Consider the following 21,421-nt stretch of genomic DNA (forward strand, 5'->3'; position numbering starts at 1 on the left):
CTCAGCCTCCCAAAGTGCTAGGATTACAGGCTTGAGCCACCGCGCCCGGCCTCTTTTTTGCTTTTTAAAGATCCCAAACTACAGTGCTTGGCTGTAACAGAATAAGGTAATGATCTTCTGGGTTTTGTTTTGTTTTGTTTTTTGTTTTTTGTTTTTTAACTATGTCTTTGATATACTTTTCCTTTTGTTTGAGAGAATGCCTCAGAGATGAGAAAGGAGGCTTTTGAAGAGGGTAATGCTCTAATGCAGCTGTTTCTTATTTTATTTATTTATTTTTTTTGAGACAGGTTCTCGCTGTTTCACCCAGGCTGGAGTGCAGTGGCACAATCTTGGCTCACTGCAGCCTTGACCTCCCAGGCTCAAGCAATCTTCCTGCCTCAGCTCCCTAAGTAGCTGGTAGTAGAGGCAGGGGCACCATGCCTGGCTGATTTTTTCTATTTGCTGTGAAGACAGGGTTTCGCCATGTTGCCCAGCCTGGTCTTGAACTCCTGAGCTCAAGCGATCCTCCTACCTCAGCCTCCCAAAGTGCTGAGATTATAGGCATGAGCCACTGGCCCTGGCCCTGTTTCTTATTTCTTTTTCTCAGTATAGAAATCCTTGGGTTGGCAGATGTAATAGAAGGAAGCAATTGTTCTCTGTTCTCATTTCTTGTCGATTGAAGGAAAATCCAACTCTCTTCTTAACTGTGAGGATTAAGGGGATTAATGGTGTTGAGAGAGGTGGAGTAAGAGATAACGAAAAAGAGTTGTCCCTATTATCTTCCTCATAGCTGTTCCTTGACTTTCTACCTGTAATGCAGGTTCACTAAGCTCCTATAGAACCACTCTGAAAACTCATGGTCATTTGGTTTGATTAATCATATTCTCCCAACTCTAGAAGGATAATAAGGAAATAGCAACTATAGCACATTGAGCAGAGAAGTAAGATCATACACCCTAACTGGGGAAGCCCAGTATAGCAGGCATCTTGGCAAAAACAGGGAGGAGTTACTTTTTCTTCATCCCATGCAATTTCCCTCTTACAGCAGAAAAAAAGGCCTGGCTGACTATTTGGGGTTAGTGCCTGGTAAAACATTTTTATGTATTTGAATTTTCTCTTCCCTCACCGTTCATGGAACTGAAATTTGAAAAATGAAAAGAAAAGAAAACTTTGCTTTTCAAAGGTATACTGAGAGTGTCTAGAGAAGGTATACTGAGAGTGTCTAGAGAAAAATAGCTTATCTTTCGGTAGTAGTGCTTTAAAGCAGATAATGCCACCCCTTTGGTGTTAAAATGGAAGAGATAATGCCACCCCTTTGGTGTTATGGCGGGATTTTTCTTTATTCATCACAATTTAAATTTAGTATTATAGAGCCTTTCACAAAATTTGTCCCCTCTTATGGAATTTTGAAGTCCTCTTATTTTATAAAAATATGCCTTCATTACATTTTATTTGCTTGTTTGTTCCAGAAAAAATATACTGTCTCTTTACTTCTGTAGCTTGAATTATTGCTCAGTTCTATTTTTGTGTTATCTCCCTTTAGCCCATATCAGTTTATCTTATTTGAAAGTTAGCAAATTAGGGCACAGGTTCTAAGTCAGCAAGAAGTGATGGTTCTTGTTTTGTATATTCTTGGGGGGCAGAGACAGTAAGTAGAAATTGAGTGATTTGTATAAGTACCCTCCATTAATTTGTGTAATCATCCTTTAAGCATAGCATTTAAATCACCTAAGTTTTTAGCGGCCAGGCATGCTGGCTAATGCCTATAATCCCAGCACTTTGGGAGGTTGAGGCGGGCAGATCACTTGAGGTCAGGATTTCAAGACCAGCCTATCCTACGTGGTGAAACTGCCTCTACTAAAAATACAAAAATTAGCCGGGTGTGGTGGTGGGCACCTGTAATCCCAGCTACTCAGGAGGCTGAGGCAGGAGAATCGCTTGAACCGGGGAGGTGGAGCTTGCTTTGAGCCAAGATTGTGCCACTGCACTCCAGCCTGGGTGACAGAGCGAGACTCCATCTCAAAAAAAAAATCACCTGAGTTTTAAAAAACACAGATGATGGTGGTGGTGGTGATGATGATGATGATGATTTTGAGACAGGGTCTCCCTGTGTAACTCAGACTGGAATGCAGTGGTGATCTCAGCTCACTGCAGTCTTCGCCTCCTGGGCTCAAGCTCTCCTCCCACCTCAGCCTCATGAGTAGCTGGAACTATAGGTGCATGCCACCACACCCACCTAATATTTTTTTTTTTTTTTTGTAGAGATGGGGTTTCGCCATGTTGCCCAGGCTGGTCACTAACTCCTGAGCTCAAGCGATCCGCCCGCCTCTGCCTCCCAAAGTGCTGGGATTACAGGTGTGAACCAGTGCATGCCACGCTGGGAATTGTGATTTAATTGTTCTCGAGTACAGCCTTCATTAAATGAGGAAACAGAGGCACAAAATATTTAACGACTTGCCAAAAATTACCCACTACCAATATGAGAATAAACTAGGATTTGACCTCAGGTCTAAGCTCACAGCTTTTGATTATTGGTTATTTGGAACATACTTAGAATATTATGGTACCAAAGTTTTATCATTTCCTTAAAAAGGAGATTAAAAAAAGTTTACTGTATTTTTACATATCACAGTATTACATTTTTAGATAGTTTTCTAAAGGAACATCTCTCTAACTTTATAGAGAAAATTAGTGTAGAATATGCATTTTACCTGTAAGTCTTTCTGAAACGTGGCACTAAGATTCTGTTATATGAAGCTTTCTGAAGTACTTGCCTTTTTAGAGCAAAGGGAGTGATTAGAGGAAGGTACAGCAGTTGTTCCCTATCTCATAACATATTGTAGAAGTAAAGAGATGACTTTCATAATTAATTATGAGTTAATACAAATTTCAGTTTTTATTTTGGACTCACAAAAGCATGAGTTTAGTTGGATTCTGAAACTTTGAATCATGATAGACGTAGGGTTTTTTTTTTATAACTAGTGTTTTAAATATGAATGTGAATTGAGCTTCTGAGACTGTGATTTTAACAGAACGAATAACCATATGTAATCCTGTTTTCCAACCTCTGCCTTCATCCCCTCTCACCCCTATTTATCAAATCCTGTGCAGTGGGAAAAGTGGGACACAGTCTCAGATTTCCACAGCATCATTTAACTCAGTAAAACCAAGTATGCCTTTCAGTTTTTGAAACCTTATATTTTACACTATACTTAAAAGATTGCTAGCTGACAAGAACAATTTAAAAATAGCAGACCATGGACAGGTGACAAAATGTCATGCTGGCAGCACCAGACTGCGTTATACAAAAATCACCAGATGTCACACACTTGATTCTATTTTCACAGCTGATTAAACAGCAGTATTTGTTGGACAAAAGGAAGAAAAAAGAAATGGCCTTTTCTGAATTTGGAATCAGTTTTTCTTTTGCTGTTATATATTTTATTTTCCTCCAAAATTCCTTAATAACTGTAAAACTTAAGATATATAATATATTAAGTTAAAAAATTATGAAATAATTTCAATTTTAGAAAAGAAACCCTTACACATATACACTCCCAAACCTGGAAGACTGTAAATCAAAATGTTAACAGTACTTATCTTTGGTGAACTTGTTTTCTCCATTTTTCTGCATTATGTGATTTTTCTCCAATGAAAATGCATTGCATTTTATAATCTAAAAATTACTTTTGGAAGAGGTTAAGAAACTAGCTTAAAGATGCTGTGAGTGATTTTACTTTAAAAAATTGCATTATTAGTTGGGGAAAATTAGATTATATTTAGATAATTGATTCTGATGGATATGGCTTTCTTGACCCAGAGTTTCTTTTCTTTTCTTTTCTTTTTCTTTGTTTTTTTGAGTTGGAGTCTTGCTCTGTCGCCAGGCTGGGGTGCCGTGACACAATCTCGGCTCACTGCAACCTGCACCTCCCAGGTTCAAGCGATTCTTCTACCTCAGCCTGCCGAGTAGCTGGGACTACGGCGCACGCCACCACACCCAGCTAATTTTTTTGTATTTTTAGTAGAGATGGAGTTTCACCATGTTGGCCAGGATGGTGTTTATCTCTTGATCTCATGATCTGACTGCCTCGGTCTCCCAAAGTGGGATTACAGGCGTGAGCCATGGTGCCCAGCCTGGAGTTTCTTATAAAATCTTTTGTAGCTAACTTTCATCTAGAGACCTGTTGAAGTCAAAGAGGTCAAAGAATTAGAGAGAATACCAGGAAAGGTAAAAAGTGTTCTGCTTTTCATCAATTAGTGATACCTTCAATCTGTAAAATATTGCCTAAGTCTCTTGTTTTACTGCATCATAAGAAAGTTTAGGTTGGAAGTAATCAGTGTAAGATAGAGAATGATAATTTGAAAACTACCAAGCTTCCTTTCAGTTTCATCTTTCCAAGCTGAAAAGTTCTAGGAGCTCATGGAAAGGGTCAAAAAGGATCCATGCAGGTATGTTTAACTTCTGGAGGACAAAAAGGGTACCCCTTTATGTTTGGAAAACTAGGTAGTTATAGGAACATGTAAAAACTTTATTTGATATAGTGGTTGTAAACTACATAATTCTTTACCATACATGGTTGTAGACACAGGAAAGAAAAGAAGTCAAATAAGAATCAGTTAAATTCAGGCTTGCATGATTTCCTTGATAACCCTTTATTATTATTCTAGGAATATTGAGGGAATATTGCTAACTTTTTAGACAGCACACCCTCCTCTAAATATTCCTTGGTTGAAGTTTGGAAAGATCCTCCATATATGTGATTTCCTTAAGTTCTGATGGGCAGTGATTTTGAAGTCTTGATGGGCTTTTAGGTAGACTTTCCAATAACTGGCTAATTACTGTTATATTTGAATACCCCAGAAAAGGATGAACACTGGTTTAGAGTAAATCATATCTAGTTTTCATGGATATTAGTATTTCATGATAATGAATCCACCTAAGGTCTTGATTATCCAGAAATGATGGCAAGGACATTGAGATAGCTAACTGAAATGAGAATATGCTTTCTCCCTACTGAGTCAAAGCCTGTTCTGGTGGCAGTTTTTCCTATTATATGTTCTGATAAAGGTAGTGGTAGGAGATAACACTCGTTGCTGACTATAATTTTCAGGGACTCTAAAATGACTTAGGAACTGAAAAAAATGTCAGGCACATTGAACAATTACATATAGATACAGTACATGTGTCTTTTAACAATGGGGTAGTTTTTGAAATTCCTAATAGCTTCTAGTAAATATGAAAAGGTTTATGAAATCTATAAAAATAAAATAGATGATTCTCTTAGATGATTCTTTACTCATATGGCTTTTTAATAGAAAACATGATCTAATCTAAGAAAATAATTTTACTATATTACAAATGCTAGCAAAACTGTACCTGCAAAACCAGAGAGAGATGAAACATTTTTCTCCTAATAAGGTTTGAAATAATAAAAACTAAATTTTTTTATTGAAAGCTCTATAATGCTTCATGATAAAGTTAGAACAGTTTCATCAGAATCCAGAACAGTTTCATCAGAATCCATCAAATTCTGGTGAATTTTCTTATTTATGGATGTATTTAAGATTTTCTCATTCTTTAGTACATATATACACACCAATACAAGTGACGCTTCACTTGCGAGGGTTTTGTTTTTCCCTGCCTCTTTTTTTTTTGAGATGGAGTCTTGCTCTGACTCCCTGGCTGGAGTACAGTGGCACAATCTTGGCTCACTGCAACCTCCGCATTCCGAGTTCAAGTGATTCTCCTGCCTCAGCCTCCTGAGTAGCTGGGATTACAGGCACCCACCACCATACGCAGCTAATTTTTGTATTTTTAGTAGAGACGAGGTTTCACTATGTTGGCCAGGCTGGTCTCGAACTCCTGACCTCAGATGATTCGGCCTCCCAAAGTGCTGGGATTACAGGCGTGAACCACTGCACCTGGCCTTCCCTACCTGTTAATATGAAATGACCTTTTACAGATTATCGTAGCCTGGGGAGCCATAAGAAATCAGGATGGTCCTGTCTAGGCAAAAACTTCATTTGTTTAGGAATTCATGTTTCTCCCTTTTTATTTAAGGCAGATGCTCTGTTTTGTCTACTATGATGCTTTCCTTTTGGGCAAAAAGAACTTAATAATGCTATTTGCCTCCAGTCCCCCATAATAGAGTTTATTGTCAAATGATGACTGACTCTTTTGCAATTATGTAATATAAAACTGTATATGTTGTAAAAATCAATCATTTTAACTTTATCTCCAGCTTTTTCTGTACTACTTTCTCCCCAAGATACTGTTGACATTTATTTAAACAATGGTAGTGAAATAAGATTAACATTTTTTGAGAATTTCATGATAACCCTTGACATAATTGAACATTAAAACCTTGCAAAGCCAAGTTTATAGATACTAGCTTTAAACAAAAGCACTGTTTCAATAACTATTTTGTTGAAGGAATTTGGTCAAGAAAGTTTTCTAAGTACATTTTTTTTTCATATAAGACTCTCTCTAATTTTTCTTTTGATACATCTACCTCCTTGTCCCAAATAATTAATGAAAAAAACATAATAAAAATGTCTGCATCTTCCATTCTTGCCCCTAGGGGCCATTAGTTGAAGCATCTGATTCTGACTTAACATCTTACAGACCAGGGGTTGACAAAAGTTGTGAAGTGCTAAAGAGTAAATATTTTAGGCTTTACGGGCCACATGGTCTCTGTCACATATTGTTCTTTGTTTTAATTTTGGTTTGGTTGTGTTTACAAGCCTTTCTAAATGTAAAAATGATGCTTAACTCAGAGGCATACAAAAACAGGAAGCCAGCCATGTCAGCAGAAGTTTGCAACTCCTGTTATAAACTTAAGGATGAACATGTGGAAATTAGCATTATATTCAAGGTCATATAACTAGTTAGTGGTGAGGAGAGCCACCAGAACTCTAGATTTTTAGGCCAATCATTTTCCCCCCTTCTATCTCATATAAAATTTTACCATCTTCCTTCTGGTTGCCATTCTGATTATTATGTTGCATTTTTAAGCCACTATGAAACCTCTCTTTTTATTCTCTCTAAGCTTCAAATTTATATACTTGTTTGAATCTATTTTTTTTTTTTTTTGCTGCTTGAATGGAAGAACAGTATAAATGTTTGTTTAAATAAAATGCTTAATCTAAAGAGTTGGCATGTTTAAATTGGAATGCAGGAGATGTGCTAAATTTTAGACTATTATAACAGAAGCTTCTTTTTTGTTTTGTTTTATTTATTTGTTGTTGAAACTTTGGCTTTAAGACTTTTCATGTGTATGTTTTATGACTTAATTTTTAAAGCTGTTGTAACTGCTTTGGCCTTTGATAGCATTTTATAGATTAATCTGTTTTAGATTTTTGTAATGTTTATATTTTAAGATGTATTTGAAATGATTACATTAAGCATTCTTTGTGCTTAAAATTATTTTATTTTTTAGGACGCATGGGGATAAATTTCCATCATCCAGGAACAGATAATATTATGGCACTTAACAGTAAGTCTTCATATGAAATATTCTATGAAATTAGCAGTCAAGTTTGCAGCATGTCATTTCTACATTCTTGATTGTTGGTTACGTTTTAACCTTCCACTGAATGTAGTATAGACCATTGTTTTGTACTAGTGGTTCTCAAAGTGTGGTCCCTGGACCAGCAGCATCAGCATTGCTTGGGAGCTTATTAAAATCTCAGGCCCCATGACAGGGCTATTGAATCAGAAACTTAAGGATGAGGCCCAGAGGTCTGTATTTTAACAAGCCTGTGTGATTGTGATTCAGGCTAAAGTTTGAAAATTGCTTCTTCAAACCAGGGTTGGCAAACTATAGCTCTGCAAGCTGAATCTGTTTTTGTAAATGAAGTTTTTTTGGAATATAGCCACATTCATTCATTTATGGATTGTCTGTGGCTACTTTTGTGCTACAAAGGCAGAGCCCACAAAGGCCAAACTATTTACCATCTGACCCTTTACAGAAAATGTTTGCCAACTCCTGCTCCATACCATTGGGTTAGAGGAATGAAGAGGTGGGTGAAGGGAGAGAGGAAGTGGGGTAGAGAATGTAATGTGAATGAATAAATCAACTTATTTATACATAACTCAGAATTTTTTCATCGTGATAGATAGCCAGGTATTTCAAGCTGGACATCCAGGCGTCTCCCATTAATGGAATTTGCATGGTATATGTGTCAGCAGCTTTACAGGTTTGAAACAGTTTTGTCAGTTTAATTGTTGAATCAAGTTCTAAAGCAGCAAAAACTTATTAACCAGGAAGTCATATTAATTAACACCAGAAGAAATATCTGGGTGGCATCAGCTCTCCTTCCTAGTGTCAGTGGATCAGATAGCTTTGCAGAAGAACAGTCTCTAAATGGAAATTTTTCATTTTCAGAAGGACCTATATAAACCATTGAATCTTTTAGAATTTAAGTTTTCTTCTCTAGTAAATGAGTGATATCAGATTGTCCCCTCTCATCTTCCCAGATATACAAGCTGACTCTCAATACACATGGGAGACATACTGAATGAATCTAGGGTTGTGTACAATATTATTTCTTTCCCTCTTGCTTGAGTAGGTATGTTGAATGTCATTGGAGTTCTTTAGAACAGGTTTTAGGTTATCTCTAAAACATATATTTTGCATCTCCTTGGTTCTGACATGCAACCAGTGAGTACTGCTGAGAACCACTGGCAGTGCTTGATGATGCAGGTCTTAAACCTCTCCGTGCATATTTTTTTCTAGATTGCTAGTATCCCTTCCTTTTGGCAGGGTTGAAGGGGAGGTGGTCTTAGAGACAATAAAAATTCCAAGGTATCTACCTCTAATTTTCTAACTTCTAAATGAAAGGTCACTTTAAATTTAGATTATGCTGCCTCTAAGTTTTTTTCTAGTGTGATGAGAATTAATGAACATGCTTAACTTGCTGAACTTGTGCAATAATTAATTGTGAAAAGACTTCAGTTAGATTATGGGATTTAAAGTTGAATGTGAAAGAAAAGAACAGTATGGTAATGTGTCTGCCTGAAGGAATGAGTGTGTATCTCAAAAAGACCTAATTGACATGATGTGAATCCTCTTCTGCAAGAGGGAGAGGATATAGTTTGTGGTTTTCTGTGGAAAAAAAAATGGAGCTAAAATACATTTTTCTTTTTAAAAGCTTTTTATTTTCTTTGGTTTGATTTTCTTCAATTCTCTGCTTTTAAATCCAAGATTTCATTTATGCTCTTTCCGTTTTGTTCCTGTTGTGCAAATTCCCCTTTTAGCTTCAATTTCTCCAATCCTTGCGAAAAGGGGGCTGATTAGGTAATCTTAATGATCGTTTTCAGCATGAAGATACTGTTACTCTGTAATTTTTTTTTAAGTACCGAAAGGGCCATTTTGCTGATATCTGTAACAAATGTTGATGAGTTACACATACTTGCAACAGATATCACAGTGCATCAATCTTTGAATGTCTCTGTGGTTGCTGCCCAAGGTCGAAGAACCTTGTTGTCTTCTTAAAATAAACCAAACAACCAGAGTTTGACGTTTACGTTACATACCATCAGTGTTCTTCCAAAGTTGACTCCAGCTTGAGATGATCTGAACAAAAATATCCTCCATAGTAGGTACTTGTGGGACCTGCAGGCTTTGACAAATTTGCTAGGATAAACCTTGTTTTCCCTTTCATACAGTTGATCCCAGCCCATCTGGTGACTTACATATGTAGCATATGCACAAACATAAACACACCTATTATTTTTGTCTTCTTTTTTTAAATATGTATTTATTTTTATATTTTGTAGAGATAAAGTGTTGCTATGTTGCCCAGCCTAGTCTTGAGCTCCTTGCCTCAAGCTATCCTCCCACCTCAGCTTCCCAAAGCGCTGGGATTGGAGGTGTGAACTACCACACCTGGTCTTTCTTTTTATGCCTACCATTTGTTGCCCTAACACTTTTTGTCCTGTAACTGGTCTATCCTTCCTTTCTCTCAACCATCATGTAGGAATAATTGAGATGGCTGGGCGCAGTGCCTCACACCTGTAATCTCAGCACTTTGGGAGGCCGAGGTGGGCAGATCACTTGAGGTCAGGAGTTCGAGACCAGCCTGACCAACATGGAGAAACCCTGTCTCTACTAAAAATACAAAACTTAGCTGGGTGTGGTGGCCCATGCCTGTGATCCCAGCTGCTCAGGAGGCTGAGGCAGGAGAATCACTTGAACCCGGGAGGCAGAGGTTGCAGTGAGCCGAGATCACACCACTGCACTCCAGCCTGGGTGACAGAGTGAGACTCTGTCTGGAAAAAAAAAAAAAAAAAGGAATAATTGAGAAGAAGTAACAAATCCTGAAATCCTGAAACACTGTTAACTCGGAAGGGACTAGGTTGAAGTTGAGCTGTATTTTCAGAAAAGAAGGGATTGGCTAAGAAAATTATAGCAAATTGAGGCAGTTTAATTTTTTTTAAAAAAGAAAATGTGAGTCAGCTGTAGTTCTTTCTTTCTTACCCTTTTTTGCTATGTGAAATTTGTGCTTCCTAGGTCTCTATGGAAAGCTGCCATTCATTATGTTTTCCAAAAAACAAACAAAAAAAATCCTTTTTTACTTTCTTGACCTCACCAAAACCTGTCTCCTAAAGATATGGTCTCAGTTCTCCTGTCTTTATGGGAAAGATAGATGTCATTATATACATTGTTCTCAGTACTACTTTCCAGCTTTGAATTGGCCAAGTTCCCAGTTTTTGGTGTTCCTAGTGCATGCCCTCCAGTTATACCTTCCTCCGAGAATCACCACTGCTGATGTCATCTAGAAGACAGAAAATGAAACTTGGAAGAGAAAGATAGGATACCACTATGGAAGACAAATAGGAGTTACCAGTAAACCTTCAGACATTTAGGGTGTGGAAAAATTGGCAAGCTTTGTGTAAACCAAAGAGTCTACTGATTTTTCCTGTTCAAGACCATGAATCTATTAATAATAAGAATTGGCAGGCCAGCCTTTATGGAGGAACCCAAGAGGCACATTCCAAATTTTGGCCTTTCTCAAAATATTAGGTCTTTAAGTATTACAGAATATAGAAGGGGAGGTAGGGGGAAGAAACTCCAATCCACCAGTAAGACCGGCCACTTGTCCAATATTTCCAAAATAAAGTTAGTTCTGAAGCAATATACCCCTTCCACTTAATCAGGTAATATAATTTTTTCTTAACTGTTTAATAATTCTGCCCATTATATTTTAATCTTCCTTACTTTTAAATGAAAACACTTGACATTTGCATAATATATTTTAATTTTTCCCACTGAAGAAAGAAGGCTGCTAAGAGTTCTAGCTACGTATGTAGTAGTAGTTCTACCATCCATATTTTTCTAATACTAATAGTAGCTTATGTTTCCTTTTTCTTTTTCTTTTTTACATTCTAGGTCAGGGATGTCCAACCTTGTGGCTTCCCTGGGCCACCTTGGAAGAATAATTGTCTTGGGCCACAAATAAAATACACTAACATTAATGATAGCTGGTGAGCTTAAAAAAAAAAATCACACACAAAAAATTCTCATAGTGTTTTAAGAAAGTTTACGAGTTTGTGTTGGGCCGCATTCAAAGCCGTCCTGGGCCACATGTGGCTTGCAGGACAGAGATTCGACAAGTTTGTTCTAGGTGTAGAGTTGGTTTAGCATTCGTGGTCTTGTGTAGGATTGATGCCTGACTTGGTGACTTTTCCTCTATTGTGTTGATCCTTAGAAAAGGATACTGGTGCCTCCATGATTCATCACATGAACCAAATTTATGTTCAAAATCAGCATGCCTAGTCTTTACTCCATTTGACTGCTCAGTTCCTCTTTTTCCAAGTAGAAAATGGGCTTGGGAAAACAGAATATTGGAATATGGGAAAACAAAATATCGGAAAGTTGCTTGATAGGTACAAAAGTAGAAACTGGGAGTAGTGTTTCTTAAGGAATAGTATCATTCAGTTCTAGGAAGATGTCTTTGAAGCAGGCTGGAAAGCATGTGAAACCTGAAGATGCAGCAGTGAATTAGCAAAGCCAAAAGCGTCTTCTGGAGTTGGGTAGATCCCATTCCCCCTTTACAAGCTATATGGCCTTGAGGCAACATTCTTAACTCCTCTTTGCCTCTGATTTCTTCACCTGTAAAATGGAGAGAGAAATCAGTAAAGTGGTTATATATATATTTTATAAAGCTTAGTATAGTGCCTGATTTGTAGATAATGCTCATATGAGCTGCTATTGTGAATGCTTGCAACAGCCTTATTATTATCTTTAAAGATCTTTCTTTACATATTAGTTTCCAAAATATAAGTTTATCTCACATTGGTTACATTTAGGTAGATGCTTTCCTGATAGAATTTAAGACAGCACACCTGTAAGTCATTTGGTTACATTTATGTATTTATTTGGAGACAGTCTCACTCTGTCGCCTAGGCTGGAGTGCAGTGGTGTGATCTCGGCTCATTGTAACCTCTGCCTCTTGGGCTCAAGCGATTCTCCTGAATCAGCCTCCCGAGTAGCTGGGACTACAGGCACACACCACCATGCCTGGCTAATTTTTTGTATTTTTAGTAGAGATGGGGTTTTGCCATATTGCCCAGGCTGGTCTCGAACTCCTGAGCTCAGGCAATCCACCTGACACCGCCTCCCGAAGTGCTAGGGTTACAGCTGTGAGCCACCACGCCCGGCCACGTTTAGATAGGTGCTTTCCTGATGGAATCGAAGACAGCACACCTGTAAGTCATCACATAAGCTAGTGTAGCTGTATTGAGATGTGGTTCCATTTGTTTTTGTGTGAATCTTTTTCTCTGGATGAAATACTTTCTATCTATTACTTGACTTTGGAACATGTAAACACGCACCGTCTTTGGACCCTACAGGCCTTTCTCAGTTGTTAAATATCCTGTGATGTTGGCACTTTAAAAAGTGTTACATGCTGCTGTTTGGAATGTATTAATAAAATGATACAGCCACTTTGGAAAACAATTTGACAGTTTCTTGCAAAGTTAAATATACAACTATCATATGATGCAAGAGTTCTCCTGGGAATTTACCCAAGACAAAAAATGGAAATGTACGTCCACACAAAGATATGTATGCAAATATTCAAAGCCGTGTTGTTCTTAATAGCCAAAAATTGTAAATAAACCAAATGTCTCTCAACTGGAGAATGGATAAACAAATTGTGGTACATCCATACAATGGAATACTATTTGGCAAATAAATAGGAATGAACTATTAATACATGTAGCAACATAAATGACTGTCAAAATAATTTTGCTAAGTTAAAAAGCTAGACAAAAGAATACATACTAGATGATCCTGTTAATATAAAATTCTGGAAAATGTAAACTAGTGTGAAAAAATACAACAACTTCAAGAAAGGAATTTTTGTAGTAACATTGTCTTCTTTTTTCAGAGGACAAAAGTGAAGGCTTAGATCTTGGAGAAGTCATGTGTAATGATGGCATCTAGTTGAGCAAGTTTCTGAATCTCCTTAAGCCTTTGTTTGAAAACCTGTAAGTGGGCAGTTAGGATATTTACTCTCATTGTTTTTGTGAGATTCAGATGAAGTAAGGCACATGTACAAATAAGGTATTATTACTGCTACATTTGGGAAGTAGGAAGCATAGTCTCACTCAGAGAAGATACTTTCAGAGAGTTACTTTTTTTGTTGTTTTTAAAGATCATAGCTATGTAATATAACAGAGATTCAATCTTGTTTAAATTAAAAGTTTTCCTGCCATTCCTTTTCTGAGATCTTTGATGTTATAATTAGAGTCTGTTACAAGTTATAAGGAGATAAATAAGAATTCTGAAGTACCACTTCCCCTCTGACAAGGAAAGATGATTGCTTACCCTCACTCTTCCATATCAAAGTATGTAACTTCGCAAAATTGAAGATTCCTAGAATAAAACCTAAGTCGTTTGAAGACTTAAACTTTTGATATCTTTCTGCATTATTTTTTCTATAGCTCATGAATTTGTATATAAACATTTTGATATCTTAAGCCAAAAAAAGACATTCACCTCTTTAGAAGCTCTGAGGTCATTGATTGTTAAACAACGTATACATAGCTGATACACCAAGAAACTTGGAACTTTAGGTTATTCTGTTTTCCACATTTTTTCCCACATTTTCCCCTTATTAATGCCTTGAAAGCATTTTAGAACTTTTTGCTCATATTTCTATTTGAACTGAGGGCTGCCAGTGCATTTGTTGAATCAAAAGAGGCAATGTGAAAGGGCATTGACATGAACATTTGTGTTGAGTAGCGACTCCTGTGTGGCTGCAGAGCCTCCTCTTCCCCCTCCTTTTTATCCTCTGCTGGGAGTGGACTCCTTGGGGAGAGGCTCAGCTGAGAGGAAGTGGCAGAGAGGGAGCTGAGCACATGATGCCAGAATGGGAATAGAGCCAGCTTTGCTAGAATTCCAAATGGAATTTTCCAAAATTTGAAGAACACATTGTTGTTTCTGTACACTGTGAGTGGATATAAGTAAATAATTTCTTGGTAGCATAAAAAAGTGTAGTAAAGGAATTATTTTGAGATTCTCAGATTAAAGACGTTTTGTCTGATAATTTTGAGCTTTTTGAAGACAAGATTCAGACTTTCTGTTTCTGTCTGAACAGGTTTCTATCTGAACAGGTTTAGAGGTAAAAAAGTAAAGTATGGTTGTGCTATGAATACGTTGTAAAGGATGGCTAATTTAAAAATGAAAAAATTAGAAGGATAAGTAATGTTCCATGACTTCTAAGTACTCAAATTTCAAAACATTCTAGTTGGATCCTGCACATGAACGTGGTAAGGGACCTAAGAGATTGTTTTGTTTTGACCTTTTCATTTTACAGTTGGGAAGCTGAGATTCAAAAGGCTATGGGAATTGGCCAGGGTGATATGGAGCTAGGAGCAGAACCTCTTGTGAGGGTGGTAACTTTTGCTTTAGATACTTAATTGTTACAAGTGGTTACATTATTATTATTATTATTTACTACCTTAACGCAAGCATGCAAATTCGGTGTCTTTGGGAAAATAGTTTTTCTATTGTTATTATTTGTCACCTTGTTTGTGCTTGAATGCTTAGTAAATTCTCTTTTCCTGAAAAATAGAATAGTAAACCTAGTCTACATGGCCCGATATTGAATACTGTAAATAAGTGAAGTCTGAAATGTTCTTGACTGACTTTATTGCATTTTGGAAGAAGTTCTTTGTATTTTTGAATGTCTCTAAAGTGACAGTATTGGGTAGTTCTAACCAAATAAGAAGGATACAGAAAACTGAAAATTTACTTACTTTTCCCTGTGGACTTCCCTGTTTTCTCCACTTGTGTAGGCAGTGGAAACTGGACTTCACATTTATAGCACTCACCCCACTTGTAATTAACTATTTAATGTTGATGGTTTTCTTTAATGTGTATGCTTCAAGAGGGCAGAGACTAGCTTTTATTCACAGTTGGTCCCTGGCTTCAAGTATAATGCCTGGCCTGTTGAATAGGCACTCAATATGGATGATCAGAAGAGAGGGAAGGAGGGGTGGGAAAATATCTCAGTGTGACTATGAAAAGCACAGTCTAGCAGTCTTAGAGAATATCCAGTCCACCTTAATTTCTGCCTAAAAGAGCTGCTTTAATTCTTCCTTTTGAAAGATGGTTATAACACATATAGATCTAGTAATGAACAGTTTATGAAGTGGTCTCCAGACTTCTGTGCTTTTATAATGCTTACTATGGTTTTTCCAGAACATGGAAAAAAATCCACTTTTCTTGAGCACCAACTTTACCCCAGGACTATTCTCTTATCTGGACAAAACATGGCCATATGATAGAGTAGTGTGTGAAACTGAAATGCAGTTTTTTCCCCTTTTCAACTTTTAGGTTCAGGGGGTACATGTGCAGGTTTGTTACATGGGTAAATTGCATGTCAGCAAGTTGCTAATGTCATACAGCCAGCAAATAGCTGTATAAGGTTTAGACACACAGATTATTCTGCCAACCAGTTCCTAATCCAGTGTGATTTTTACTCTTTTGGATTTTCCCAAAAAGTAACTTGGGTTTTGTTTAACTCCTTTGTAACAATTAAATAAATAATACTTTATTGATTGTGGAGTGTCAATATACTTCCACACATGTTCAGTGTTACTTTCAGAACATAGTCCCCCTCAATAGCAGCAGGAATTTTAAATGCCTTGTTCTCTTTATTACCCTCCACACACATAGACTTTTGTTATATGACTAAAGTTTTGTGTTTTTCTTGTTGTTGTTGTTTTTCAGCTGAATATAGTAGAAACAGTGCAGTTTGGGGTAGGGAAGCAGACAGATCTGAGTTTAAACCCTGAATCCATCACTTATTTGCCTCGTGACTTTGTGGCAAGTTACCTGTGTCTTTTTTTTTTATTTTTTTTTTCATTTTTTTGTAGAGACAGGGTCTTGTTATATTGCCCAGGCTGGTATTGAACTCCTAGGCTCAAAAGATCCTCCTGACTTGGCCTCTCAAAGTGCTGTGATTACAAATGTGAGCTACTGTACCGAGCCTGTGTCTTTTATTTTAAATGGACAGTTTAACCCCTCTTTACAAATGGTGAGGTTAAGTGTGTAGTGCTCCTATTACCATATCTGGCAAGAAATACACACCAAGGCTGGGTGCAGTGGCTCACGCCTGTATTTCCCAGCACTTTGGGAGGCTGAGGCGGGTGGATCACCTGAGGTCTGGAATTCAAGACCAGCCTGGCCAGCATGGTGAAACCCCGTATCTAGTAAAAATATAAAAATTATTTGGGCATGGTGGTGCGTTCCTATAATCCCAGCTACTTGGGAGGGTGGGGCAGGAGAATCACTTGAACCCAGGCGGAGGAGGGTGCAGTGAGCCGAGATCATACCACTGCACTCCAGCCTGGGCAACAGAGTGAGATGCTCTCTGGCAAAAAAAAAAAAAAAAAACAGAGAAAAAAAGAAGTAGTACACACCAAACAAATGTTAGTCTTTGTTTCTTCCCTATTCTACCCCCTTTCCTTTGTTTCCTTTTGGGTTCACACTAATTCTCAACCCCAGATGTATAATCAAAACAGAATCCAAAATAGAAAACACCCATGCCTGAGAGACTGTAATTTCATTGGCCTAGAGTGAAATCTGGTTGGGGGTAGAAGGTGGGCAAGGGATATGGAAAGGACCAGAATTGGATGTGTGTCTATCTTTATTTGAGGATGAAGGAATCAAGTAGTATAGGGACTAGGCTGTGCATATCCTAGTGTTCTTTCTTTTCCCTCAAGACTCGGTCTGCCTTTACTGTTCCCTGAAAGTTTTCCCAAATCCAGTTCAGAAGAGGAAGGTGTTTTTGAAGGATCAGGGGAGGGCTGATAGGAATGAGCAGCTTCTCCATGCTACCGCAGCCCTTCCCAAATGTCCAGGTGAATTCCTTGACGTAACTTTCTTCTGCGAAGGAACTCTCTTTCCCACATGAGAGGAGCCTTGTTGATAGAGAGAAGACAGCACTGACCAAGGGGCCCAACCTTTGGTTCAGCTTAGGCTCCTGAACATACCAGCACCCATTTTGTTTACCTTCTCTTCTTTCTGTATTATTCCTTATATTATCTGAGAGTTCAGAAATGTAGAACTAGCAAGTATTGGCTGTCCTGAACAGTGTAGGAATTGAGTCTTTATATAAAGTTGTAGAAATCTCGTGAGATTTTTGGCATAGTGGTTCAGAGAAGATGGTTTGTTGAAAACAGATGCCAGGTATTTGAGTGTATACCACTGTGGTAAGCAATTTCAGACCTGAATTGGACAGATCAATCAGTATAAAATACAAAATACTCTGTTGTGTAATTACAATTCTTGTAACTTTCTTCTTTCTCTGTCTTCCTCCTTCCCTCCCTTTCTTCCTCTCTCCCTCCCTTCCTTCCTTTCATTCTCCATCTTTCTCTTTCTTCCTTCTTTTCTCTCTCTTTCTTTCATCAGTTATTGTTTGATTTAGCAATGTGCTACTGAAATAAAAGCAAGGTGGTAATTAATTACTCTTAGTGGAATGCTATCAGGTCACGAGTACGAGGGTGCATAAACATCACCTGATGTAAGTGTGTGTGGATGCCCACTCTCTCGTAAGGTATCGTAGTATTATGTAGAGGGATTCTTTACCGAGGTTTGTTTCCAGAGATGCCTTGTCTGATATATACATTTTCAATTATCTTTTTCTGTTTTGATGAGGAATTTAGGAAATGAACTTGGAAATTCTAGAGTGATTACTTTGATAACATGTTATATATTGAGAAATTGTATTAGTATCTTATATGTTAAATGTAATTTAGAAAGTAAAGTAATACTAAGTATGTGGGGACGCTGAAATGTGGTATAGCAAAGCCTTGAGCTTGCATTTTGTACAAGATGGGAAGAAGAATAATAGAGGAAATGGACAATGTGGACTAGGGGTTTCCCAGGGAGTAGAAGAGACTAGATGTCAAGACATGAAGGTATCAAGATTTTTATACCCTCTGAATAGGTGCTTACTTGTAATGATAATACTGGAAGAGTAGGTTGAATTGGGATTACTGGAATGTATGGGTCTGAGGTATGGAATAGTGAGAATAGTGAGAATAGTAGAGAAACCCCATCTCTACCAAAAATACAAAAATTAGCTGGGCATGGTGGCATGCACCTGTAATCCCAGCTACCCGGGAGGCTGAGACAGGAGAATCGCTTGAATCTGGGAGGCAGAGGTTGCAGTGAGCCAACATCACACCACTGCACTCCAGCCTGGGCAACAAGAGTGAAACTCCATCTCATAAAAAAAAAAAAAAAAAGAGGAAAGAGGTTTAATTGACTCGCAGTTCTGCATGGCTGACATCTAGTCTCTTATAATCATTGCATCTTACAATCATGGCAGAAGGGGAAGCAAACACATCCTTCACATGGCAACAGGAGAGAGAAGTGCCAAGCAAAGAGGGGAAAGCCATTTATAAAACCATCAGATCTCGTGAGAACTCACTTCACTATCACGAGAACAGCAGGATGGGGGTAACTGCTCCAGTGATTCAGTTACCTCCCACTGGGTTTCTCCCATGACACATGGAGATTATGGGAACTACAATTCAAGATGAGATTTGGGTGGGGACACAGCCAAACTATATCAGCTATTTAGAAAGAAGTTTGGAAAAAACACACTAGAATAGGCTGAAGAGACTTAAAGCAAGCCTCTTTATTCTTTTATCTCATACTTTTTATCTCATAATATCTTTATTAAGGTATTCTAGCAGAACCAAGTAAAACAGTATTCTATTAGTTCCAGAAATAATTCGTGTTTTGCTTAAGATACCTGTAGGTTTCTCTGTAAGATATTGAAAACAGTGAAACAGGATGTTGCAAAAGTTCAGTTGGTGAGAATACAGGATATATTTTCTTAGGTTCCGAATAACAACTGAATTTTCTGACCAATCCACAAAAATACCTATAGGTATGTTTCATTTTATTGTGCTTCACTGTATCATGCTTCAGTAGAATTTTGTTTTTTATGAATTCCAAGTTTGTGGCAATAGTTATGCTGTTTTTCTAACAGCATATGCTCACTTTTTTTCCCTCTATATCATATGTTGTTAATTCTCACAATATTTTAACCTTTTTTGTTATTACTGTATCTGTTAATGGTGATTTGATTTGTGATCAGTGATCTTTGATGGTACTATTTTATTTTATTTTATTTTTTTGTGACAGAGTCTGACTCTGTCTGCCCAGGCTGGAGTGCAGTGGTGCAGTCTCAGCTTACTGCAACCTTTGCCTCCCGGGTTCAAGCGATTCTCATGTCTCAGTCTCCCGAGTAGCTGGGACTACAGGCGTGCGCTGCCATGCCTGGCTAATTTTTGTATTTTTTAGTAGAGACAGTGTTTCACTATGTTGGCCAGGCTGGTCTCAAACTCCTGACCTCAGGTGATTCACCTGCCTCGGCCTCCCAAAGTGCTGGGATTACAGGCATGAGCCACTGTGTCTGCCTTGATGTAACTATTGTAGTAGTTTTGGGATGCCATGAACTGCGCTTGTAGGAGATACAAACTTAATTGATAAATGTGTTTGTCTGCCCCACCAGCCGGCCATTCTACTGTCTCTCTCCCTCTCCTCGGACCTTCCCATTTTCTGAGACACAACATTGAAATTAGGCCAATTAATAGCCCTAAAATGGCCTCTAAGTGTTCAAGTGAAAGAAAGAGTCGCACGTCTCTCACTTTTAATCAAAAACTAGAAATGATTAAGCTTAGTGAGGAAGGCATATTGAAAGCTGAGACAGGCTAAAAGCTAGGCCTCTTGTTCTAGTTAGCCAAGTTGTGAATGCAAATGGAAAAGTTCTTGAAGGAAATTAAAAGTGTTATTCCAATGAGCACACTAATGGTAAGAAAGTGAAATAGCCTGATTGTTGCTGTGGAGAAAGTTTTAGAGGTCTGAATTAAAGATCAAACCAGCCATAACTTTCCCTTATGCCAAAGCCTAGTCCAGAGCAAGGCCCTAACTCTTTTTCATTCTATGAAGGCTAAGAGAGGTAAGGAAGCTGCACAAGAAAAGCTAGAAGCTGGCAAAGGTTGGATCTTGAGGTTTAAGGGAAAAAGCCATGTCCATAACATAACAGTGCAAGGTGAAGCAGCAAGTACTGATGGAGAAGCTACAGCAAGTAACTTACCCAGATTTAGTTAAGATAGTTGGTGAAGGTGACTACCCTAAATAGCAGATTTTCAGTGTAGGTGAAACAGCCGTCTATTGGAAGAAGATGCCATCTAGGACTTTCATAACTAGAGAGGAGAAGTCAGTGCCTGGCTTCAAAGGATAGGCTGATTCTCTTGTTAGGGGCTAATACAGCTGGTGGCTTTGAGTTTAAGCCAATGCTTATTGACCATTCTGAAAATCCTAAGACCCTTAAGAATTATACTAAATCTACTTTGCCTGTTCTCCACGAATAGAACAACAAAGCCTATATGACAGCACATCTGTTTAACAGCATGGTTTACTGAATATTTTAAAACCACTGTTGAGACCTGCTGCTCAGAAAAAAATACTCCTTTCCAAATATTACTATTCATTGACAATGCACCTGATGGAGATGAACCGGGCAGTAATGTTTTCATGACTGCTAATACGTCATCCATTCTACAGCCCGTGTATCAAGGTATAATTTATACTTCTAAGCCATCTTGTTTAAGAAATACATTTTGTAGGCCAGGAGTGGTGGCTCATGCCTGTAACCCAGCACTTTGAGGCCAAGGCTGGTGGATCACCTGAGGTCGGGAGTTTGAGACCAGCCTGGTCAACATGGTGGAATACAAAAATTAGCCGTGAATGGTGGTGCATGCCTGTAATCCCAACTACTTGGGAGGCTGAGGCAGGAGAATCGCTTGAACTAGGGAGACATAAGTTGCAGTGAGCTGAGGTCATGCCACCGCACTCCAGCCTGGGCGACAGAGTGAGACTCTGTCTCAAAATAAATAAATAAATAAATA

At 38.1% G+C, this 21,421-nt stretch overlaps 1 protein-coding gene across 1 annotated transcript in view; it reads left to right on the forward strand.

Moving 5' to 3' along the window:
- CPEB3 (cytoplasmic polyadenylation element binding protein 3) overlaps positions 1-21,421 on the forward strand; it is a 206,665-nt gene that overhangs the window by 56,131 nt on the left and 129,113 nt on the right. The window contains exon 4 of the mRNA XM_011947841.1: positions 7,419-7,475. Within this exon, the coding sequence (XP_011803231.1) occupies positions 7,419-7,475 (57 nt within the window). The remainder of the gene's footprint in view (positions 1-7,418; positions 7,476-21,421) is intronic.

Source organism: Colobus angolensis, unplaced genomic scaffold, assembly GCF_000951035.1.
Source record: "Colobus angolensis palliatus isolate OR3802 unplaced genomic scaffold, Cang.pa_1.0 Scaffold270, whole genome shotgun sequence".
In the NCBI taxonomy this organism is placed as follows: Eukaryota; Metazoa; Chordata; class Mammalia; order Primates; family Cercopithecidae; genus Colobus; species Colobus angolensis.